The sequence below is a fragment of the Echinops telfairi genome, unplaced genomic scaffold (assembly GCF_000313985.2).
Source record: "Echinops telfairi isolate 266 unplaced genomic scaffold, ASM31398v2 ScPeMD7_7420;HRSCAF=8458, whole genome shotgun sequence".
Taxonomy (NCBI): Eukaryota; Metazoa; Chordata; class Mammalia; order Afrosoricida; family Tenrecidae; genus Echinops; species Echinops telfairi.
Window position 1 is genome coordinate 18,294,718 of NW_022111320.1, and position 19,585 is coordinate 18,314,302.

The 19,585-nt window shown below is 47.1% G+C and overlaps 1 protein-coding gene across 1 annotated transcript in view; it reads right to left on the reverse strand.

Annotated features, from left to right (window-relative positions):
- Positions 1–18,868, reverse strand: part of TNIK (TRAF2 and NCK interacting kinase) — a 445,063-nt gene extending 426,195 nt beyond the window's left edge. Inside the window, exon 1 of the mRNA XM_045297671.1 lies at positions 18,482–18,868. Coding sequence (XP_045153606.1) covers positions 18,482–18,538 — 57 coding nt within the window. The 5' untranslated portion in view covers positions 18,539–18,868. The remainder of the gene's footprint in view (positions 1–18,481) is intronic.
- Positions 18,869–19,585: the final 717 nt, after the last annotated feature.

Here is a 19,585-nt window from a genome sequence, read left to right on the forward strand (position 1 = left end):
TACCCAAGGACAAAGTTCAGAGGGTAATGTACCCAAGGACAAAGTTCAGAGGGTAATGTACCCAAGGACAGAGTTCAGAGGGTAATGTACCCAAGGACAGAGTTCAGAGGGTAATGTACCCAAGGACAAAGTTCAGAGGGTAATGTACCCAAGGACAAAGTTCAGAGGGTTAGGAAAGGAGGAGGAATGGAAACAGAAAACTCAGAGAGGACGTGGGATAAGTGATGCTACGTTGAAAGACGATAAATCAATGAGATGAAATAAAATGTGTATGAATTGTTGAATGTAAAACTGATGATCTGCTCTGCAAACCCTCACCCAATTAAAAATTAAAAACAAATCAACGCCACGTACAAAAGCAGGCAATACTAAACAACAAAGAGAACGTAATTCTTATAGAAAAGTGGTCCACGATATTCACCACTAGGGAGTTCTCAGGGAACCAAGCACAGCAAAGGAGAGCGGACTTGCACACCGATCCGTGTATCCCCGGGACCAAATGACAGGGAACCCTGCCCACCAGCAGCAACGTCCAGATTGGCAGCAAAGAGAACCCAGAGATAGAAAAGACGGCCGGAGAATTGTTGCTTTAAATCTGATGCAACTTGCATTGTATTGGGTGACACTACACAAAGAGAGACCCTGCGTCCAGGGAAGAAAAAAAACAGCCCTGGTCTCAATGGGACTGAGAGCATAATAGTCACAGGAATGTCCCTGTTGCCTTGAAAATCCCGGTCCCTTGAACGAACAAACAAGTGGGGAATGGGAACCAGAGGCAGTGGCAGAGACCACCAAGGGGCACCACGCTTCCAAACGCCCGTGACTCACTTGTCCAGCCTACAAAACGAACCTCAGCTTTGATCTCAGGGTCGCTAACATGTTACCTGCAGTGTCATACACATTTCATTGAGTGTGTACAATTCACTCTCTTCACAGAGAGCCTTTCTCCTTGGGGGGTGGGAGGGGCACCCTTTTGGTCCCAGGGATGAAGACCTATGATAATTATCTTCTAGCACTTTTCTGGTGCGATCAGTTAAGTGGAGGTTTAGGGACCCAGCTGGTCAGGTTCCAGGAGATTTCCCCTGCTAATTTTCAGTCAGTCTGGGGGAAAAACAAAAGAGTCACTCAGATGGGCTTACCAGGATCTTAAAGGAACATCGGCCCTCCTCCCCTTCTCCCCACCCCACCCCCCAAATGTGGAGATGTCTGTATTTCACACTTTTACATCTGCTCTTCTCCAAAAATAAACATTTGATTATATTCAAGAAATAAGGGCAATGCCAGCACAAGGCAGATCTTTACAATACTCACAGAGAGACCGTCTCTATTGTTAAGACAAGCAATCTTCCTTCTCCAAGAGGCCTCTGGATCTTCTGCGGAAGGATAGCCCAGTGGCATTTTTGTTTATGTGTGCAGAGAGAAAAGCGTTCTCTGTGGTGGGCATGATAGCTACCTGCTTCAAGGAAATAAGAGCAGACAGCAGACGTTTGCTTGGCTTCTGTCTGACCCACCATTTCAGAGTGGGACCTAGCACCCAACTACCAGGCCTCCACTGGTTCCTCAACCCCCTGCTTTACAGGGGCGTCTGAAGATCCCATCGAAAACACAGCACCCTCCAACTCAAATGACCGTTCCACCCAGGCGAAGGGCAAAGGAAAAGAATCGTGGGTTCAAAGACTAAGAAGAAAACATTTCAAATTCATCGTGCCCTAAGAGCTTAGGACGTCACCACTTCTACAGAGGAAATTGCCCCACATCTGGTCCAGAACCGACATTTGGGTATGGTATTCACCACCCTGTGTAGAAAACAATCGGTGCTCTGGATAAAAATGTTTGAGCAATTTTCTGTTCAAACAGAATATCAAGACCTCCTCTAAGGAAGATGAATTTCTTCCCTACTTGATAATATTGAAAAAAAAAACCCTAATAATTTTTAACCAGACAGTGGTTATGAGTTGAGCTGATTAGGTTGGCAGTTCCAAACTACCAGTTGCTCCAAAATAGAAAGAAGAGATTGTCTACTCCCAGAAACCCACAGGGGGCATGTCTACCTGTCCCACAGGATCGCTGTGAGTCAGCATCTGCGTGATGCCAGCGGGAGAGTTTCATGACGATTTTCTTTGTCCCCTCTCAAGTGGGTCTTCCCTGAGGAGATCTCCAAGTTTGCTTTTTCAAAAGCACCTTTGCTAGCAGTGGAAAGAGACTACACCTTTGACACGTGCTCCCTCTCCATTGGTGTACAAGCTTGCTCCCAATAACACGATGGCCATCCACCTTCCCCCCATAGACACACACTGACCATGTATCCAAATCATATCCAAACCCCTTGCCATCGAGTTGATTCTAACTCAGAGTGACTCTAAGCAACAAAGCAGAACTGGCCCCTCAGGTTTCCAAGGCTGTGAATCTTTCTGGAAGCAGACTAGCCATCTTTTTGGAGTAGCTTCATTCAAACCGTCCGCCTTGTTTGGTTCGGAGTTGAAAGTTTAACCATTGTGTCGGCAGGACTCAATCTAGCACTTGGGTCAAACCCACAACCATGGAGTTGATGCTGATGCGAGCAAGCCCACAGCATGTATCAATTCGCTCTTAGCTTTCATGGGGACACTGCAACCGAGCAGGGTGTGGGCCTCAGAACGAGCCATGGATTGAAGAATAACAGGAGGCACCTTGGTGGCTAGTAGGGAAAGGAGGTTTATGGTTTGTTGTTAGAAAGAAAGTCTGTGGGGGTTCTCCATAAGAGAATTCCTCCAACCTGCTGCCTAGATTCAGACTCTCCCTATCATTGTTCCAGGCCACAAAAATAAAGAACCCCAAGATTCCAGTCTTCAAACAATGACAAGGCTGGGAGACTCCTGTGAACGTGGAACGTCTTTTGTTCAGCTTCCAAGCAAATGTCAGCATCTCCTGGGCTTTCCACTGAATCCCTACAGGCCCACAGGTGAAAAACAGGAAGCTAACATCAGAAAGATGTCACCTCACCATCATGGGGTGCGGCTGTGGTGTACCTTGAGTAAACTTGGTAATAATAAAAGAGAAAAAAAATTGGTGCACCAAAGAGCAGTCAGATTACCAGTTGGGTTTGTTTAGACTTTTCAAGAATCCAGATGCATCGAGTGTTAGCAGGAACTTTGTCATACGTAATTCTCACCGTGGGGGTGTCTCATGATTTCTTTGCGCTCGTACACCTTAGGGGAAAGTCGCCCTTGTTTTCCTCTGCAACGTTGGTCAGGCACATTCAAGTTCCCCCACAAGTCTCCTTCCATGTTTCCAAAGGCAACCTGCATTTCATGGAGCACCTCTATGATTACTTCTTTAAGGTCTGTGTCCCCCAGTCATCAGGCAGGAAGGTCCTTGGGAAGAGGGATCACATGTGTCTTATCACTGTGTCCTTGGTGCTGTGGGTTAAACGGTGTCTACCAAATATATGTGCTGGGAACCCTAACCTCTTACCCCTAGCCTCTGTCTGGGGTCATCATCCCACTTAAGAATGAGTTTTCTTGTTATCTGAATGAGGCGGGATGAGTGTAGGGTGAGTTTTAAATCAATCTCTTTTGAAATCTACACGAGATGAAACAGGAAGTCGGTGAAGAAGAGATGGGGAAAGAGGGATGAAGGTAGCCCAGGATCCGAGGCACGTCGTGCTTGTTCAGTGCCATCAAGCCGGTTCCTGCCAAACAGCGACCAGAAGTGCAACTGAGCACAATGCTGCCTGGTCCTGCACCGCTCTCCCAGCTGTTCCTAGGCTTGAGCCCTCACTGCAGCCGCTGTGTCTCTCCGTCTCCTGAGCAGGGACCTCCTCTGATGCCAACAGAAAGAGAAGGCTTTCCTCTGGGCCTGGCCCTCTGAATTAGGCCTCTAGCCCCTGCACTGTATGAACATAAGCATCCGTTTATTAAAGCCACCTTGGGAGTATCCCTGTTAGGGTAGCACTCGATAACGAAGAAACCCGGTATCTCATTTTAATGGCAGGCACCTCCATAGATACTTGTTCAGTGTATGAAAGCAAGAAAAGGGAGTTATCTTTAAACATCTAGGTCAGTGGTGCTGATCCTCTAGTATGCATCAGTCATCTTTTATTAAAACACATATTGCAAGCCAGTTCCAGACTTTATGATTCCATATATCGGGAGGCCAGGCCCAAGAGTTGGTGCAGCCTGACAATCCCATGTTGAGAAGCACTGGTTTAGGTTGTAACCCTATCAACCAGCTCTTTAAAAATCATAATGCGCACAATAAACAAACAACTCCCTGCCGTCGAGCCAATGCTGACTCATACCGGCCCTATAGGACAGGGTAGAACTGCCCCTGTGAGTTTCCGAGACTGTCACTCTTTACGGGAGTAGCAAGTCCCCTCTTACTTGCGAGGAGCAGCTGGTGGTTTTGAACTGCTGACCTTGCAGATCGCAGCCCCGCATGTTGGGTTCAGAACCCACTTCATCCTGGGTAAGCCCCAAAAGCCATTGCTCCAAATAACTTCTAAATTAGCAACATAGGATATACATGCAAAGAGATAATGCACTGATTCATATCCAAAAGAGCAAGAAGTCGCTAGTGCAGCCAAACTAAAGCTGTTTCATTTCTCTAATGCGTTGCTTTATGGCATATCCCACTGTGCAGCTTCCTCTATTATTCTCAGATAGAAATTACTAAACCACAATGCATAGCCATTCTTCCTTGCACGACCCCACTTCGTTTCCCTTACCAGTAGAATTTCATGGCACAAAATGGCCTAAGGAAGCCCATTCTGAAGCTTATTTATATTGTTTATATTTTAGCCTCTATAAGAATCACAGTTGTGATCATATTTACCTCAGTGATCAGAAATCAAGCAGAACCATCAATAAAGTGAAGATGGATTCTGATCCGTCCATCATGCTGAATGGGGTGCACAAAAACAGTCCAACCAAATCCCAAATTCTAACCTTCCCATCCCTGCCTTGGTTTCGAAAGCTTACCTAGCAGTAATGTTCAAATGCATACTTTTCTCATGACTCTGCTCTAGATTCAAGTGCATTTATATCCAGATTATAATCAGAGAGGGTATTTAATTAGGTAATGTTTGCAAGTACTTTGAAGATGTAAAGTGCTCTATAAATGCTAAGTATTATTATTATTATTATTTAAATACAGTACGCAATTACTGCTTACAACCTCTGCCACCCACCACATTTCTGTCATTTGATTATAGGAGGCTAAAAAATACCTAAAGGTAAAAATGATGAAACCATGTCCAAACGCTGGGCTTCTCACCGCGGCATATATGATTGATAGGCATTTTGTAATGGAGAGTTAGGTTGTTCCAAAAGCTAGCCAATCAGGACAACTGACCGCCTCCGGAACGGCAGCCATAGAGCGGTGTCCAAGTGGAAAGGAGACATGTGCGCAAAGCACAGGGGTTCTTACTAAATTGGACCCCAGCTCCCTCTTGCCCCTTCTCCAGCATAACCTTAAAATATCTCTACCTATACGAAAAGGTGTCAGTCAGGGTTTTTCTTTTAATCACCACCAAACGCAGAAGGGCTGAAGAATCACCCCCTTTGTATGTAAACGTGGCTATTGGCGCGTCTTGCTGTCTTCTGTAAGCATCCAAATGTCATTGTTGCCCAAGTCTGACAAAGCATGGCGGCCCACAATCATGACTCCACATGTCTTTGAAGCACACTTGTTGGGGGATTTCTCCAAAGAAAATGACAATGTCAACGTAAACATCCCCTATACATACTGCACCAAGGAATCATGTTAATCCCTAAATGGTTCACAATTCGTGGGAGGATTTTTTGGTTTTTCAATAAGAAGAATAAAAACCCAAAACATTTTGAGCTATCTTTGGCTATTAAAAAATTTTAAACCATGAAGAAGAAATTGTTTACTCCTAATTCTTAAGACAGTGCTATGCTCATCAAAGAGAAGAACTTGTGTCCAAAGTCAAGACTTCTGGGAAATCTATGAACCGCAGGGAGATAGTGCACAAGATAATTCTGATGTCACAACAATTTCCTTAAGTCAGTTGATGGCCGTGTGAGTCACCACAGCCAGTGGCTGGGGAGGTGAGTCTGACCTCACCGCTGAGTGGCTCTTTGACCTGGGGTAAATTGTTTAATTTGTCTAAGCCTTGGTGTGCTCACCTGTGAGTGGCACACCCCTCTCCCACAGGAAACTGTTGTGAGATTCAAATGAGCTGATGAGGATAAAGCCTCAAAGGAAATCCACAAGACGGTTCTACCCTGCTCTGCGGGGCTGCCATGAGTCGGAACTCAACAGCGAGGTGGGTTTGGGTGTAATGAGTAGCTAACATATCAGTTGCTGTTGAGATGGCACCGATGCCTGGTGACCCCACAAATACAGAGTAAAACTGCTCCCCAGGATCCTCGTGGCCATGCCCTTTGGGAAGCACATCGCCAGGCTTTCTTACACAGCCCACCTGGATGGGTTCCCCTCAGCAACCTTGTGGTGAGCGGCCAAGCACACAACCGTTTGTGCCATCCAAACATACAACTCACTGCCAACAGAGTCCATTCCAACTCGAAGCGACCCTCTATAAGGTTTCTGAGACTGTAAATCTTTGTAGGAGCAAAGAGTCTCGGCTTTCTCCCTCAGGGTAGCTGGTGGTTTTGAACCACTGCCTTGCGGTCAGCAGTCCAATGTCTCACTATTCCTTACACAGTGACTAGCAGGTGCCAGACACCATTCTCAGAAATCTACGTGAGTAAGTGCGGTCATCGTCAGCAAACCCGGAAGATAAATTCTCTTATGATTTTCATTTTATAAATGAGGAAGCAAGGACTAGACATTATGAGGTACGTCTAAGCTCACACAGGTAGTAAGTGACCCAAATAGGATTGGAATCCAACTGCCTGCCTCCTGGGCCCAGCCCCTTAACCATCACAGCAAGCTACCTCCTTATATAAAACAGCTGTGGAGACTGGCAAGGGATACATGCTCAGACAGTGGAATCAAGTGCTATTACCTTCCTCGTTATTTCAAGGACTGTCTGGAAAGTTGTGAAGCAGCACTACTTTTTTTAAGGGTGTCACTAGAAAAGATGGGTCTCGTCATGGATCTCCGGAGCAGGTCTGAACTTGCCCGGCTAACTTCCGACAGCTGTGCTTAATGACCTACTTGTCTTCCAAAGCCCAAGGAGGCTCCCAGCATTCCAGCATTTCCAGTTCTATGTTTTCAAGTAAGCTGTTCTTCATTGCCATGCCAGGTCCAGTGGCACATTTTAAAAGCCGTGGACTGGCCAGCTGTGACAAATGTAGGGGAATAGGCAAGCGCTCTCATGTACCTAAGACTGCAGTACCTAAGTTTGACAGTGTCAAGAGCCTTAGAAATCATTGATACGCTCTTTCTGAATCCCAACTCTAAGAAGTTATCCTGAAAAACAGAGCTGTGCATAACATTATATACTAGAGTATTTATCAAAGCACTGTTGACAAGAGTCGAAAAGTTGCAAATAGCCCAGAGTTTCACTAATAGGAATGGGTTAAGTATATGATGCCATATCCCTATATTAGAAGACCTATGATCGGAAATTTGAACATTGAATATTTGAAGGAATGGAAAATTGATGTATTGATGTTTTTTAGGCATGATAAGGGTATGATGGCTTTGTATTCCTTAAAGAGTATCTTTTAGAGAAGCATATTGAAATATTTACAACTTAAAGTATGCAATACTTCCAATTAATATGGGGGGAAGTAGGTAGTACAGATGAAACAAGATTGATCACAAGAGGATAATTACTGCATTCAATTGGGCCTCATTACACTATTCCGCCTACATTTTTATGGCAGCCTTGTTAAAATCTAATTCACATACCCTAAAATTCACATGTTAAAAGTATACAGTTCAATGTATTCATGGAGTTACACAACCATCTCTGCCATCTAGGTTTAAGACATTAGTAGCCATTCCATCCTCCCCCTTTCTCCCAGTTCTTGGGGAACACTACTCTACTTTCTGCCTACATGGCCTTGCCCATCCTGGACATTTCGTGTCAACAGAGCCTTATGTGTGTGTGTTTTGTGACTGTGCCTTTAGATTTTATTATGACTGTGTCAATAGGTTCATATAATGTATTTTTTCTTTCATTTAGCATCTTTTCAAGGTACCGTAGATATCTGAGTATAAGCCGACCCGAATATCAGCCGAGGCACCTAATTTTACCACAAAAACTGCATTAAAAATGTGCTGGAAAACTCAGCTTATACACGAGTATACACAGTACATCCCTGTTGCCGCGTGTATCCGCCCATTCCTTTTGATGGCTAAAAACGATTGTATTGTACAGATAGACAGGGCTTGGTTTATCCACTCATCTGTCGCTCGACATTTAGATGGTTTCAACTCTGAGGCTGCTGTGAGTAAGGCTACAGTGGACAGTTATGTGCATTCTTTGGTCGACATGTGTCTTGGGTTTTCCGTATTCTTACTAGGTAATATAGGGACTGCCAATCTGTTTTCCAAAGTGACTGTACCATTCATTCTACATTCCTACCAGCAATATATTCTAATATTTGTTCTACATTCATGCAACTTTAAAATTTCTCATATAAAGTATTAAAAACGGTGCCATAGGAAAATATTAATCACAAGCAAATGCAAGTTGGTAAGCTAAGAAGTATGTTGGAAAATAAGCTTACAACATGATCTCAATTTTAAAGCATGGAAAAACTCGTGCTCAGCCATGTAACAAAATGCATACATGGCTATCATTGGGAATTATGATTTTGAATGATTTTGGACTTCCTTTTTCTTTTTCTCTATTTTCCAAGATGACCAGGTCTGTCTGGTTTTTCTAATGAGAATCAGACACCGCTTCTTTCATTTTATTAAAAAAAAACTAAAACGATGCAGACTTGTTTGCTCCCATGAGCAGTGTGCGTCTTTGTGGCCCCTCACTCTAGCCAAGGCCCTGCACACCTCTCACACTTCTACAACTGCGCTCTCTTGCCGTCCTTCGAGTCCTCTGTTTTTATTTTCTGTGTTTAAAACACAGCTAATGTTCTACATTGATTAACTCAGCTGAGCTCACCTCTCCTGTCAAATAAAATAGATTTGGCTACTTCACATTGGCTCATAGGCAGTGTTAATTGTGTTCTGTACATGCAGACAGACCGGCAACCAGCAGACTGATAACCATCCCTGCATCCACAGTTTGTTAGGTGAACTTTAAGTGGTGGGACTAACTGATTCACGAAGAGGCTGCAGTGATGTCACCGAGGGCTGAGGCATAATAAGAATGGGAAGAGTCCCGTCTAGACCTATCTCTAACTCTGGGGTTTCAAGGCCTCTGAGCTTAATTTCCACCTGCAAAGGAGCCAAATTGGATAAAATGATCACTGAATTCTCGACAGATAAATGTATACTTTTTCCTTTCACCTCTATTCATGTTATGGCTTTAACCTATTTGTGCCTTTTGTTAGAAACAGGCACAAGTCATTATTTGGAGGAATAAAGTGTCCCAAATAAGGAAGTAAAGAAATAAGATTTCTTCCCAATAAATTCATTTTATTCATTCAATTGGCATTTATTAGTCAATCAATATTTATCACGTGCCAGGCACAATGCTAAGGACTAAGACTATAATTATAAACACCCAGGCTTTGTTAGGTGCCAGGGGAAGGGAAAAGATTAAAAATATACATCTATGTGGTGGCACTCTTGGGTGCTTCAACCTGCTAACCAGGTCAGCAGTTCAAAGTCACCAGCCACCTGTGGGGAGAAAGACGAGGTTTTCTGCTCCTGTAAAGATTGACAGTCTTGGAAACCCGCAAGAGCAATTCCACTCTGCCCTACGGGGTCTCTGAGTCGCCGTCCACTGGATGGCATGTGATGGGTTCTGATATTTATGGAGGAGTCAGAACTGTCTCTGTGGAACCACTTCTGTTTTTAAATATACATATTCAGATAGCCACACGGCTTTCAAGATTATCAATGCTAACCTAGTAGCCACAGGTCAGGAGAGTAATGTTATGTTAGAGACAGGCATCAAAGATAGCCTCTGCCTGATGGGCAGCCTCCCAGAGGGCCCGCAGTGCTATTAATGCCTTCTGGTATCAAGGCTCCTACTTAGTCCCCTCCCACCCACACTACAAAGGGCTGACCTGGATAACCAATAAGATATTGCAAAAAGGATGGTTCGTTCGTGCCTTCCAATGGAGCCATGGTGGCACAGTGGTTAAAGCGTTCAGCTGCCAACCAAAGGTGAACTGTTTGAACACACCAGTGGCTTAGTGGTCGAAAGATGTGGCCGTCTGTTTTCATACAGATGACTGTCCTGGAAACCCTGTGGGGAGTTCTGCTTGATCCTGTCGGGTCACAATGAGGCTGCGTGGACTCAGCAGCAGTGGGTTAGATTTGAGCGGACTTCCACCACTGGGTCATAAGAGACAACATGGCTTCTGTTTGCACTCTTGAATGACTCGCTCTGAGCAATTAGGATGTCATTACAATGCTCAAGCAGTCCACAGAAGGGCCCTATGGGAAGGACCTGAAGCTCTCCTACCAACATCCAGCACCACAGGAGTCAATGACCTTGGAAACAGATCTCCCTGCTCCAGTCGCACCTTCCTGCTGTAGCTCAGACTGACACATTGACCACAACTTCTGGAGGGACTTCAAGGTAGAAACATGCAGCTAAGCCCACTCTATCCCATACCACCTCCAGCCATCTAAAATGGGCCGGCAGTTCATACTTTGTCAGCTCAATACCAATTTACTGAACAGCTACTGTGTTAGAGAAACTGGTGGGTGATACCTCAGGAAATTAAATCTACACAGTGCCTTCATGAAGTGCACTGCCTCCCAGTGAATGTAACCCAAGACAGAAAGTTCTCAGTAGTATAGAGGTAGTGTGAAGACACTTCTGTCAGAATGTAACATGAGGGCGAGAACTTGGTTCTCACCGAAAAGGGGAGCAATTCTGTGGAAAGAGTGGGTTTGTGTGGTGAGTGTTTGGGAAGTCGATACAGAAAAGGTTAACATGGCAGTGGGTCGCTAAAGAGCACCCACAAAGGAAGCATGTGGCCCCTTCAGGTGGCAATACAAGTTTGTGAACGAACAATCGTGAAAACTGCAGAGATTGGATGGACGCTCAGCTGAATTGTCAGTGGTCTTGACACTAAGCTGAAGTTTGAATACAGAAAGGTCTTGAATCAGAAACACCCCGATTGAAATTGTGCTGGGAGCTAGGAGCTAGGAGCTAGGACGATGAAGACCACTCCAATGTCTAAGATGGGCCAGCAGGGAGAAGACTGCAGTCAGAGTGGCTCTTGTCTCGGGTGCTGCCCAAAAGAGGGGACTGCACTGGCTGCCAGTAGGAGTAGAGATAAAGAGACCCGTGCAATCAATTGATTGAAGAGAGATTTTTAAGATTGGGGTAAAATAAAATGTGTTTTGAGAATTGCAGGCACCCCCCTGAGACAAGCGAAAACAGCTAGGCATGCAGAAAGCAGTGGGTTGAGAATCATCTTTCTCTGGAGGGAAATAATCTTCCAACCAGAATGGAAGAAATTACGAGCAGAATTCATCCAACATTTTCTATTTAAGTCCTCCCGCTCTCTCCCCACTAGGAACCTTATATTTATATGCACAGAACAACATTTCATTCAAAAAAGATCAGGAAGATTCTCTTGAAAGTCTCAGCACACTGCGAACCACCCAGTTTAGGCCGTGTTCTCAGATCTCCCTCCCCCATAGAAATATGAGTAGAAGAACCAATCTGTCTTGAAAGCATCTACCAGGCTCGTTATCAACATGCTTCAGAGACACTGAATCAGAAGCAGGTCGTCCCACTGTGGCTCAGCTGGGCAAGGCAGACATGATTCAATCACAAAAGCTCAAAGCTGGTTGGACTTTAGACCTACTACCACTGAAAGGAAAGTGGTGTTGGAACAAGAAGTGCATGGAAAATGAATTCCAAGAGAGAGGGAATGGAAAAAAGGGAAGGGCCAGCCAACAAGATTCAAAATGACAAGATATCAAGGGGCCTTACAGACAATAGTGTTTGGGTTTGGGGGGTGGGGAGGGGAGAAGGAAATATAGATATTCCCATCAAGAAACTCTGTTAGGCTGATGGTGCCCGGCTATCAAAAAGTAAAGTGTCTGGGGTCGTAAAGGCCTGAAGGTAAACAAGTGGCCATCTAGCTCAGAAGCAACAAAGCCCACATGGAAGAAGCACACCAGCCTGTGTGATCACGAGGCGTAGAAGGGATCAGGTATAAGGCGTCATCAGAACAAAAAATCTTACCATAGTGAATGAGGATAGTGCAGAGGAGACCCAAAGCCCATTTGTAGGCCACTGGAGATCCCCTTGCAGAGGGGTCTCAGGAGGAGACGAATGTAGCAACGATGAAAAATACAATTTTCTTCTAGTTCCTAAATGCTTCCTCCCCCTACCCCCCTCCCCACTATTATGATCCCAATTCTACCTTGCAAGTCTGGCCAGACCAGAGGATGTACACTGGTACAAATAGGAACTGGAAATACAGGGAATCCAGGGCGGATGATCCCTACAGGACCAGTGGTGCAAGTGGTGATACTGGGAGCGTAGAGGAAGAGTGGGTTGGAAAGGGGGAACCGATTACAAGGATCTATATGTGACCTCCTCCCTGGGGGATGGACAATAGAAAAGTGGGTGAAGGGAGACGTTGGACAGGGCAAGATATGACAAAATAATAATTTATAAATTATCAAGGGTTCATGAGGAAGGGGAGAGGGGGGACGGAGGGGAAAAAATGAGGACCTGATGCCCGGGGCTTAAGTGGAGAGCAAATGTTTTGAGAATGATGAGGGCAATGAATGTACAAATGTGCTTTACACAATTGATATATGTATGGATTGTGATAAGAGTTGTATGAGCCCCTAATAAAACAATTAAAAAAATTTTTTAAAAAGAAAGAAACTCTGATAGGTAGTCTTTCTTCAACAAAATAGTCCATGACCTTCTAAGTAGATGATCATGCATGACTTAAATTAGTTTTTGTATTAAAGATTACACAGATAATAATATTGAAAATGATTATGCATATTTCTCCGATGTTCTGATAACTGCCAGTACATCCTATCTTAGTATGAGGAAACGTCATTGCAAAGAAAGCATCTACTTAACCCCTCTGAAAAACAACAATGCATCTAATGAAAGAACTGCCAAGTTATTTATCATTTAAAGATATTATCTTACCAATTGGTGCACTTTTACTAAAATCTCATTTAAGACCAAATTTAATTAAGTACACAGGGTTAATAAAATAATTATATTTCAAGAGTTCTTTGAGTCTCCTGAGGCCTCAGATCAAAGGTTTTAAGTACTGGGCTATTGTATTAGTGCATCATTTTAGATACCCCCCAAAAGAATTACTTGGAAAGGCACAGAAATCATAAGTTGGCTTGTATTTACGTAATAATTCATCCATAAGTAGGAGAAAATGGTTTTAAAATTTTTTGGTGGATAATATTGATCCTGGTTTAGAAATATGCTCATCTCCTAAAAGCTTTGGGCAGATGTCACCACAGGGAAAATCCAATCAGGCCCTCAGAAGAACATAGACATTGATCTTGCTGTTCGCTGTCGTCGAGTCTAGTCATGTCAGCCCCATGTGTACAGGGTAGAACTACTACAGAGTTTTCAAGGGTGTGACCTCTCAAAAGACACCTCTTTCCCAAGGCACCTCCGGGTGGGTCTGAATCAGGCCTGCCAACCAGCTCACTCCACTTCAACACCTTGCTGAGGTTGCCTTTCCTCTCTAAAATAAATGCATGCATCAGACTCTACCGGTGATTCTCTTATGATTCTTACATATACATAAGAATCACATGACAATCGTCTTACTGTGTAGATTAGATTCTGGTTCAGTTTATCTGAAATAGAAATACAAAATCTCAGGACGGGCTCAAGCCAGAAAGAACCATTGGAAGCCCTGGTTTGACCCACAACCTTTCAGATAGTGGTGAGGTACTTCACCTTACATGCCACCTAGGGACACCAATGTCCTGATTAAACAAACAAGCAAGCCCCACAACCATCAAGCTGATTCTGATGCACAGGGTCCCTCTAGGCCAGCGTGGAACGACGCCTGGGGCTCTCCTAGACGGTTTCAGTCTGTACAGGAATAGAAAAGCCTCCTCTTTCTCCCACAAGTGGCTGGTGGTTTCCACCTGCTGACCTCCGGGTTAGCCGTCCACCATGGAACCCGCTCACCACCACGGCTCCACGCCCTGCTCATTAAAAAGAAAGCCAGAACCATCCGCTATCTTTTTGACAGGATCATTTCAGATTCTAGGCCCTGTCACTAGAATCAAATGTTTGTGGACTCAAGCTTCCTGTAAAATTCTATGCCGTCCTGTATACCATATTCATTATAATGATTGACAGTTGGCAGCGCATTGCCATAATGCTGTATTTGTTTTTTGAACCAGTCTAGATGGCAAGTTTCCATTTTTAAGGGAATTAAGGCTAAGGGACTTACCCAAAGTCACAGACTAGTAAGATATGGACACTGCATTCATCCATTCACTTATTCACTCATGCATTTATTCATTCAAATGACAAGGACTAGAAACTCAATGATGAATAAGCTCTAGCCCTTCCCCCACCCCACCCCCCAGGAGCTCACAGTCTATTGGGGAAATAGAAAGAAAAGCCCACACCAATTATAACACAGACATCAAAAGTGTAGCGGCAGGAATGTACACAAGGCTTCAAAGATGAGGCCCCTTTGTATGGGTTTCAACGAGGAAAGAATTGGCTGAGCCCAGGAGGGAGCGAGGGTTTGGTGAAAAGCCACCAGGAACCAGCTCTTTCTGTTCAATTTGAAGCTTGTGTGTGAGCCTGGCAGATGCTGAGAGTCTGAGGTCAACAGTGGCAAACCATGGCCTTAGATGCCAGACCCTGTGAGCCAAGCGAAGGACAGCCAAGGTGCTCAGGTTCAGAAATACACTAACCTCTCAAACACCCTGGGCTGTGCTCACCTCATACTGGTAGCAAATTTCATTCCTGATGTCTTGAAGCAAGAAGGACTCCAACCAGGGTTTGAATGAGTCAACTGTTTTCTGTGCACACACATTTTCACACACCCATAGGGAATGGGTTTATTTTATATTCATGATAGTCATGTGCAGGGGCATCTAAAGCATCGTACATGTCCAGACTGACCCCGTGGGACATTCCGACGTTGATGGGTTACCCAGAAAGGTTCCCTGGTCTAAGGGATTCAGACAACATGGGTGGGCAGAGGCAGAAGGGACGAGGGGCTTCCCAGGATGAATTCCAGAGGGACCTCTAAAGCTCCAGGGGTCTGTGAATTACAAGTTGACGTGCACGAAGCCATTTTCCTGCTTCTCAATAAATAAAATCCCATAACCCTGGTGAAATTATTCTTCTCTGCCGCTTGCTGTGCTCAGGCAGAAAATGCATTATTGATTTCTGATTCAGCCACAGACAACATGACTTAGAGAAAGAAAAGAGCACCGAATGAGGAGTCAGAAAAGCTAAATTCTCCTCCCAAGCCTCTTCCCAGTGACTGTGTGACCTTGGGTGAGGGGCTCACCTCTCTGGGCTCAGGTGCCAGTATGCTAAAAGAAGAGAGTGGATGAGTTTTCCGCCATTCCCTTCCAGCTCCAAGTCTCTAAAAACACACTACCACCACCAGCTCCACCCCAGCATGCCCCAAGACTTGCCTTATCTGTCTGAGCGCTAGAAATCAGGGCTACATAGACTGGCTTCAAATGATCTGTTTCCCAACCAGAGAATGCCCGGCCTTCATCTCACTTTCCACAACCATGCAAATCTTGCATGATTTAAAGGATCACCGCTGTCACCAGTTGCTCTGGTTTAAATTATGCATTGTTACTATTTGGGGAATATTTAGACGGGGTCCAGTTTGGGATCACTGGCTGAGAACAATTAGTGCCCAAAGTGGGAGCAGGCATAAAGGCCTCTCCAGACAGGATCTGGTTTTAAAGCACTGAGCACAGCGCTGACAAAAAGAGCATTGATTGTGTACATTAAAGAGTCACTGAAGCAACCAGGGACCCAGACTGCAGCCAATGCTCCTAGAAGGCACTGACCTTGGCTGCATTTCAGGGGTCAGGCTTTCCCTAGGAGGTTCTCAGTACCAAGGCTTTTCTGAGGGTTTAGGAACCAATGAGACTTCTCATCCAGATGCACCCATGTCTCAGTGTGGGGAGATAGAGATGCTCTCCCTTCGGGTTTTTGAGTGCCTGTGAGCCCTTTGAACCCTCTTCTGGCTAGCACACCCTGTCTACCACAAAGCCGGTGACTGACCCCAGCCCTCCAGGACCAAATTGTTTCCAGTCTACATTCAAGTCGCCCAGTCAGCGGGGATAATGTCTCCCTCGCCCTCGGGGCAGGCAGAAAGACACAGGCAGAACACAAGCCACAAAGAGCCATTGCTTGAACAGTAGAACGGGATTTCTTCAAAACAGATTCCACAAGCGCGGGTATCTGAATGCGGAGCGTTCACCGGCCATCCCTGGGAGTCCCAAGGGTTGCTCACCCTCCTGGCCGTGTGCTCTAGCTCCCAGAAACCCTTCCTGAGGGGGACACTGGAACCCAACTTAAAAATCACCACACAGCACCCTCAGTAGAGGAGTGATGGAGAGGTGGTGATTCTGCCTTAGAGCAATCACAAGCACTGCCTATTGTCCGGACCGCCTCCTTCCTGTACATTTCCTCCACCTGCAAGCCTGGCTGTCCATCCACCTGATTAGCCTACCAGGAGCAATTCCCCGGCAGAAATCGGGACAAATGAATACTCAGTCGGTCAAGCAGGAAGCCAAAGGCTTGGGCAAAGCCCCCACCCAATTACCAACCACCCCCACCCTCAGTTGCCCAGGGCGCAGCGGGTTCTGAATGTGGCATTTCGGCGCCAGGGAAATAAGCAGCTTACTGTAAACAGTGCATGAATGAGCCTTTGCTGCCCAACTATCAGAACAAGGCTGTTTCAAATGGCATCTGTTTCTTCCCGGGACTGCCTGGTTGAAACCTCCTCTCTGGAACCAGTGTGTTGGGGCGGGGGGCGGGGGCGGCAAGGAACGGCGGCGGAAAAAGATAGAGGATGATAGGAAGCCAAAGAAAAAGTACCGCTTTGATCATAATAGTCCCTCTTTAAAATACCCGTGGAGGAAAGAGGCGATGTCAGCAGGACTAAGAGGATCCAGGTAAATGGCCCTCCAGATTTCGCTTCAATCTACCAATGTATTCCTCGGGAGGGCGTGTGAACTTCAGTCCTGCTTGTCTCCGCGTTGAGAGCCACCATCAATTCAGCCTCGCCAGCCCGCCATGCAGCAAATAGATGTGGTTGCTATTCTTTTCCAGGGGAGGGTGCAGGAGAAGCCTTTACATTGGTGCCCAAGGCATCCTCACTGCTGCCCCCACTCCCCACCCCGCCCCTCACCCCCTTTCCTCCCTCCGGCAGGCAGCCTCTAATTAAAATGGCAAGAAAAGCTCGGCCCCCTTCCCTGAAGGAGTGTGTAGGGGTTGGGGGTTGGGGTAGACAGGCGTCGAGGCTACCCTGGGATTCGGATCACAAAACAACAGCAAAATGGATTCTGTATCAGTGATGTCTCAGTCAATACAATGAAAAGGCAAGGCTTCTAAGGCAATTCCCGGGAAGGTAAGTGCAAACCGGAGGGGCTGCGGGAAGGGAGGTGCTCTACAAAGAACTGGCCACAGACACAAGGAAAACACATATACACACACTCACACACACACACACACACACACACACACACGAGTTCCGGTGTATTGGCGGGGGAGGGGCAGAAAACTCATCCCTTTCACCTGCTGAAGTTCATCCATAAAACTGAAATGTCACAGCTAGAGTCAGAAAGCAAAGGGAGGGCTGAGTGAAGCCCCCAAGTAAAGGTGAGTGCAGGCTGGCATTTAAGGGGACGCCGAGAGGCACCTGGGCGCTAGAAGTAGGAAGGGGGGAGGGGGAGGCAGTTGCCATCTACCAGACAAGCTGAGCACTCTCCGCTCCTTGGAGCGGCGGTTCGGTACCGGCAGGCTCACACTGTCAGCTCGTAGGTAGCTGGACAACATAGGGAGCTAGCGTCTTTATCGCACTGTGATTCTTTTTGCAGAAAGGGGCAGCATCCTGCCCTCGCGCCTGGGCATAAAACGAATGCCCGAGGTAGTACACACACACATACACACACACACACACACACACACACACACACACACGCTGAGAAGTCTCTCATGTTAACGCTCTTACACTCGTCTACGACAAAGTGGCTTAAGCTCCACGCGCTGTCTGGAGCGCATCGGACACAGGCAAGGGGGGACAACGTGCCCCCCACACCGGGGCTCAAGTAAGAGCACCCCCGCCAGCCCCGAGTGTAAACAGGAATGCAGGTTCCCTCCGGTCGCAATCTCCCGCCTCGGTCCACGCGCCGAGCTCCTCCACCCTCACCTCCCCCGCGGGGAAGAAATCCGAAAACATGCGCTGCTCACCCTCAGAGCCGAGAGATCGATTTCATCCAGGCTGCGAGCCGGAGAGTCGCTCGCCATGTCGACCTCGTCACCGGAGAGATGGGTCAGAGCCACCCCGCAGCGTCGCCCTAGGAAATCCCACCCTGGTCTATCGCGCTCGCGTCCTCATGCGGGTGTCGCTCGCGAGGCCCGGGGCCCAGCCTCCCCCGCCCACCCCGGTCGGTGCCCGCGCGCCGGCTCCGATCCGCCGGGTCTGCGAGCTCCACCTGCGCGGACCTTCCAGGCCGGAGCCGCGGTGCGTGTGGGCTGCGCGCCCGGAGCGGCTAAGGGCGCTGGGGCTGCGTGGGTGGATTTAAATGGGACATGCTGCTTTGCTGGTGCGTGGATGGCGGCTGCATTGGCTGTTCTAATGAGACACATCAACTCCTCCACTCAGCTGGGGGAGTGGGGGTGGAGAACCACACAGAACTGTCGATCACCGCTTCCTGGGAGGAGCAAAGGGGGGAGGGGGCGAAAAGAGGCGGAGGGGGCGTGGTCTCCGGCGGGAGGGAGGCCGCGCTTCCTGACCGGGTCCCTCTGCACCAGTGGGGTGGGGGAGGGGCGGGCACCCTTTCGGCCCCGGCTTTGCCCGCTGAGCGGGTTGGACCCGAGAGCTGGTGCTGAGCCCTGAGTGCCTGTCGTAGGAACAAGGAGGCTTTTCTGTATCCGAGTCCAATTCAGACGCTGCAGCAACATGGGGGTTCGGTGGCATCTTGGGCTTTCTTGGAGGGATTCAAACTGGTCTGGTTGAAAATGCCAAAAGGAGGGTGGAGGGGGGTGGGGTGGTGAAGAGGGACGCTCTCCCTCCCCCATTAATTATTTCTGGGGCTGAAGAAACTCGGACTGGTGGAACCGGTGCATATAAGGACTTGTGTGCCGAGAAGGGGACCCGCCTCCTGCCGCCCAGCGAGTGGGGGAGAGGAGCGCACGCACGGTGTGCCCAGTCCCCCTCGCGGCGGTCTGCGCAGGCCTCGGGGTCGGGGCCACCCGCGGTCTCCACCAACCCAGATGGCCATTCCCTCCTGCGGGTCACTCGCGGCTTCCAGGTCGGAAAGGTTTGCCCAAAGCAGGAAAGGGGGGCTCCCT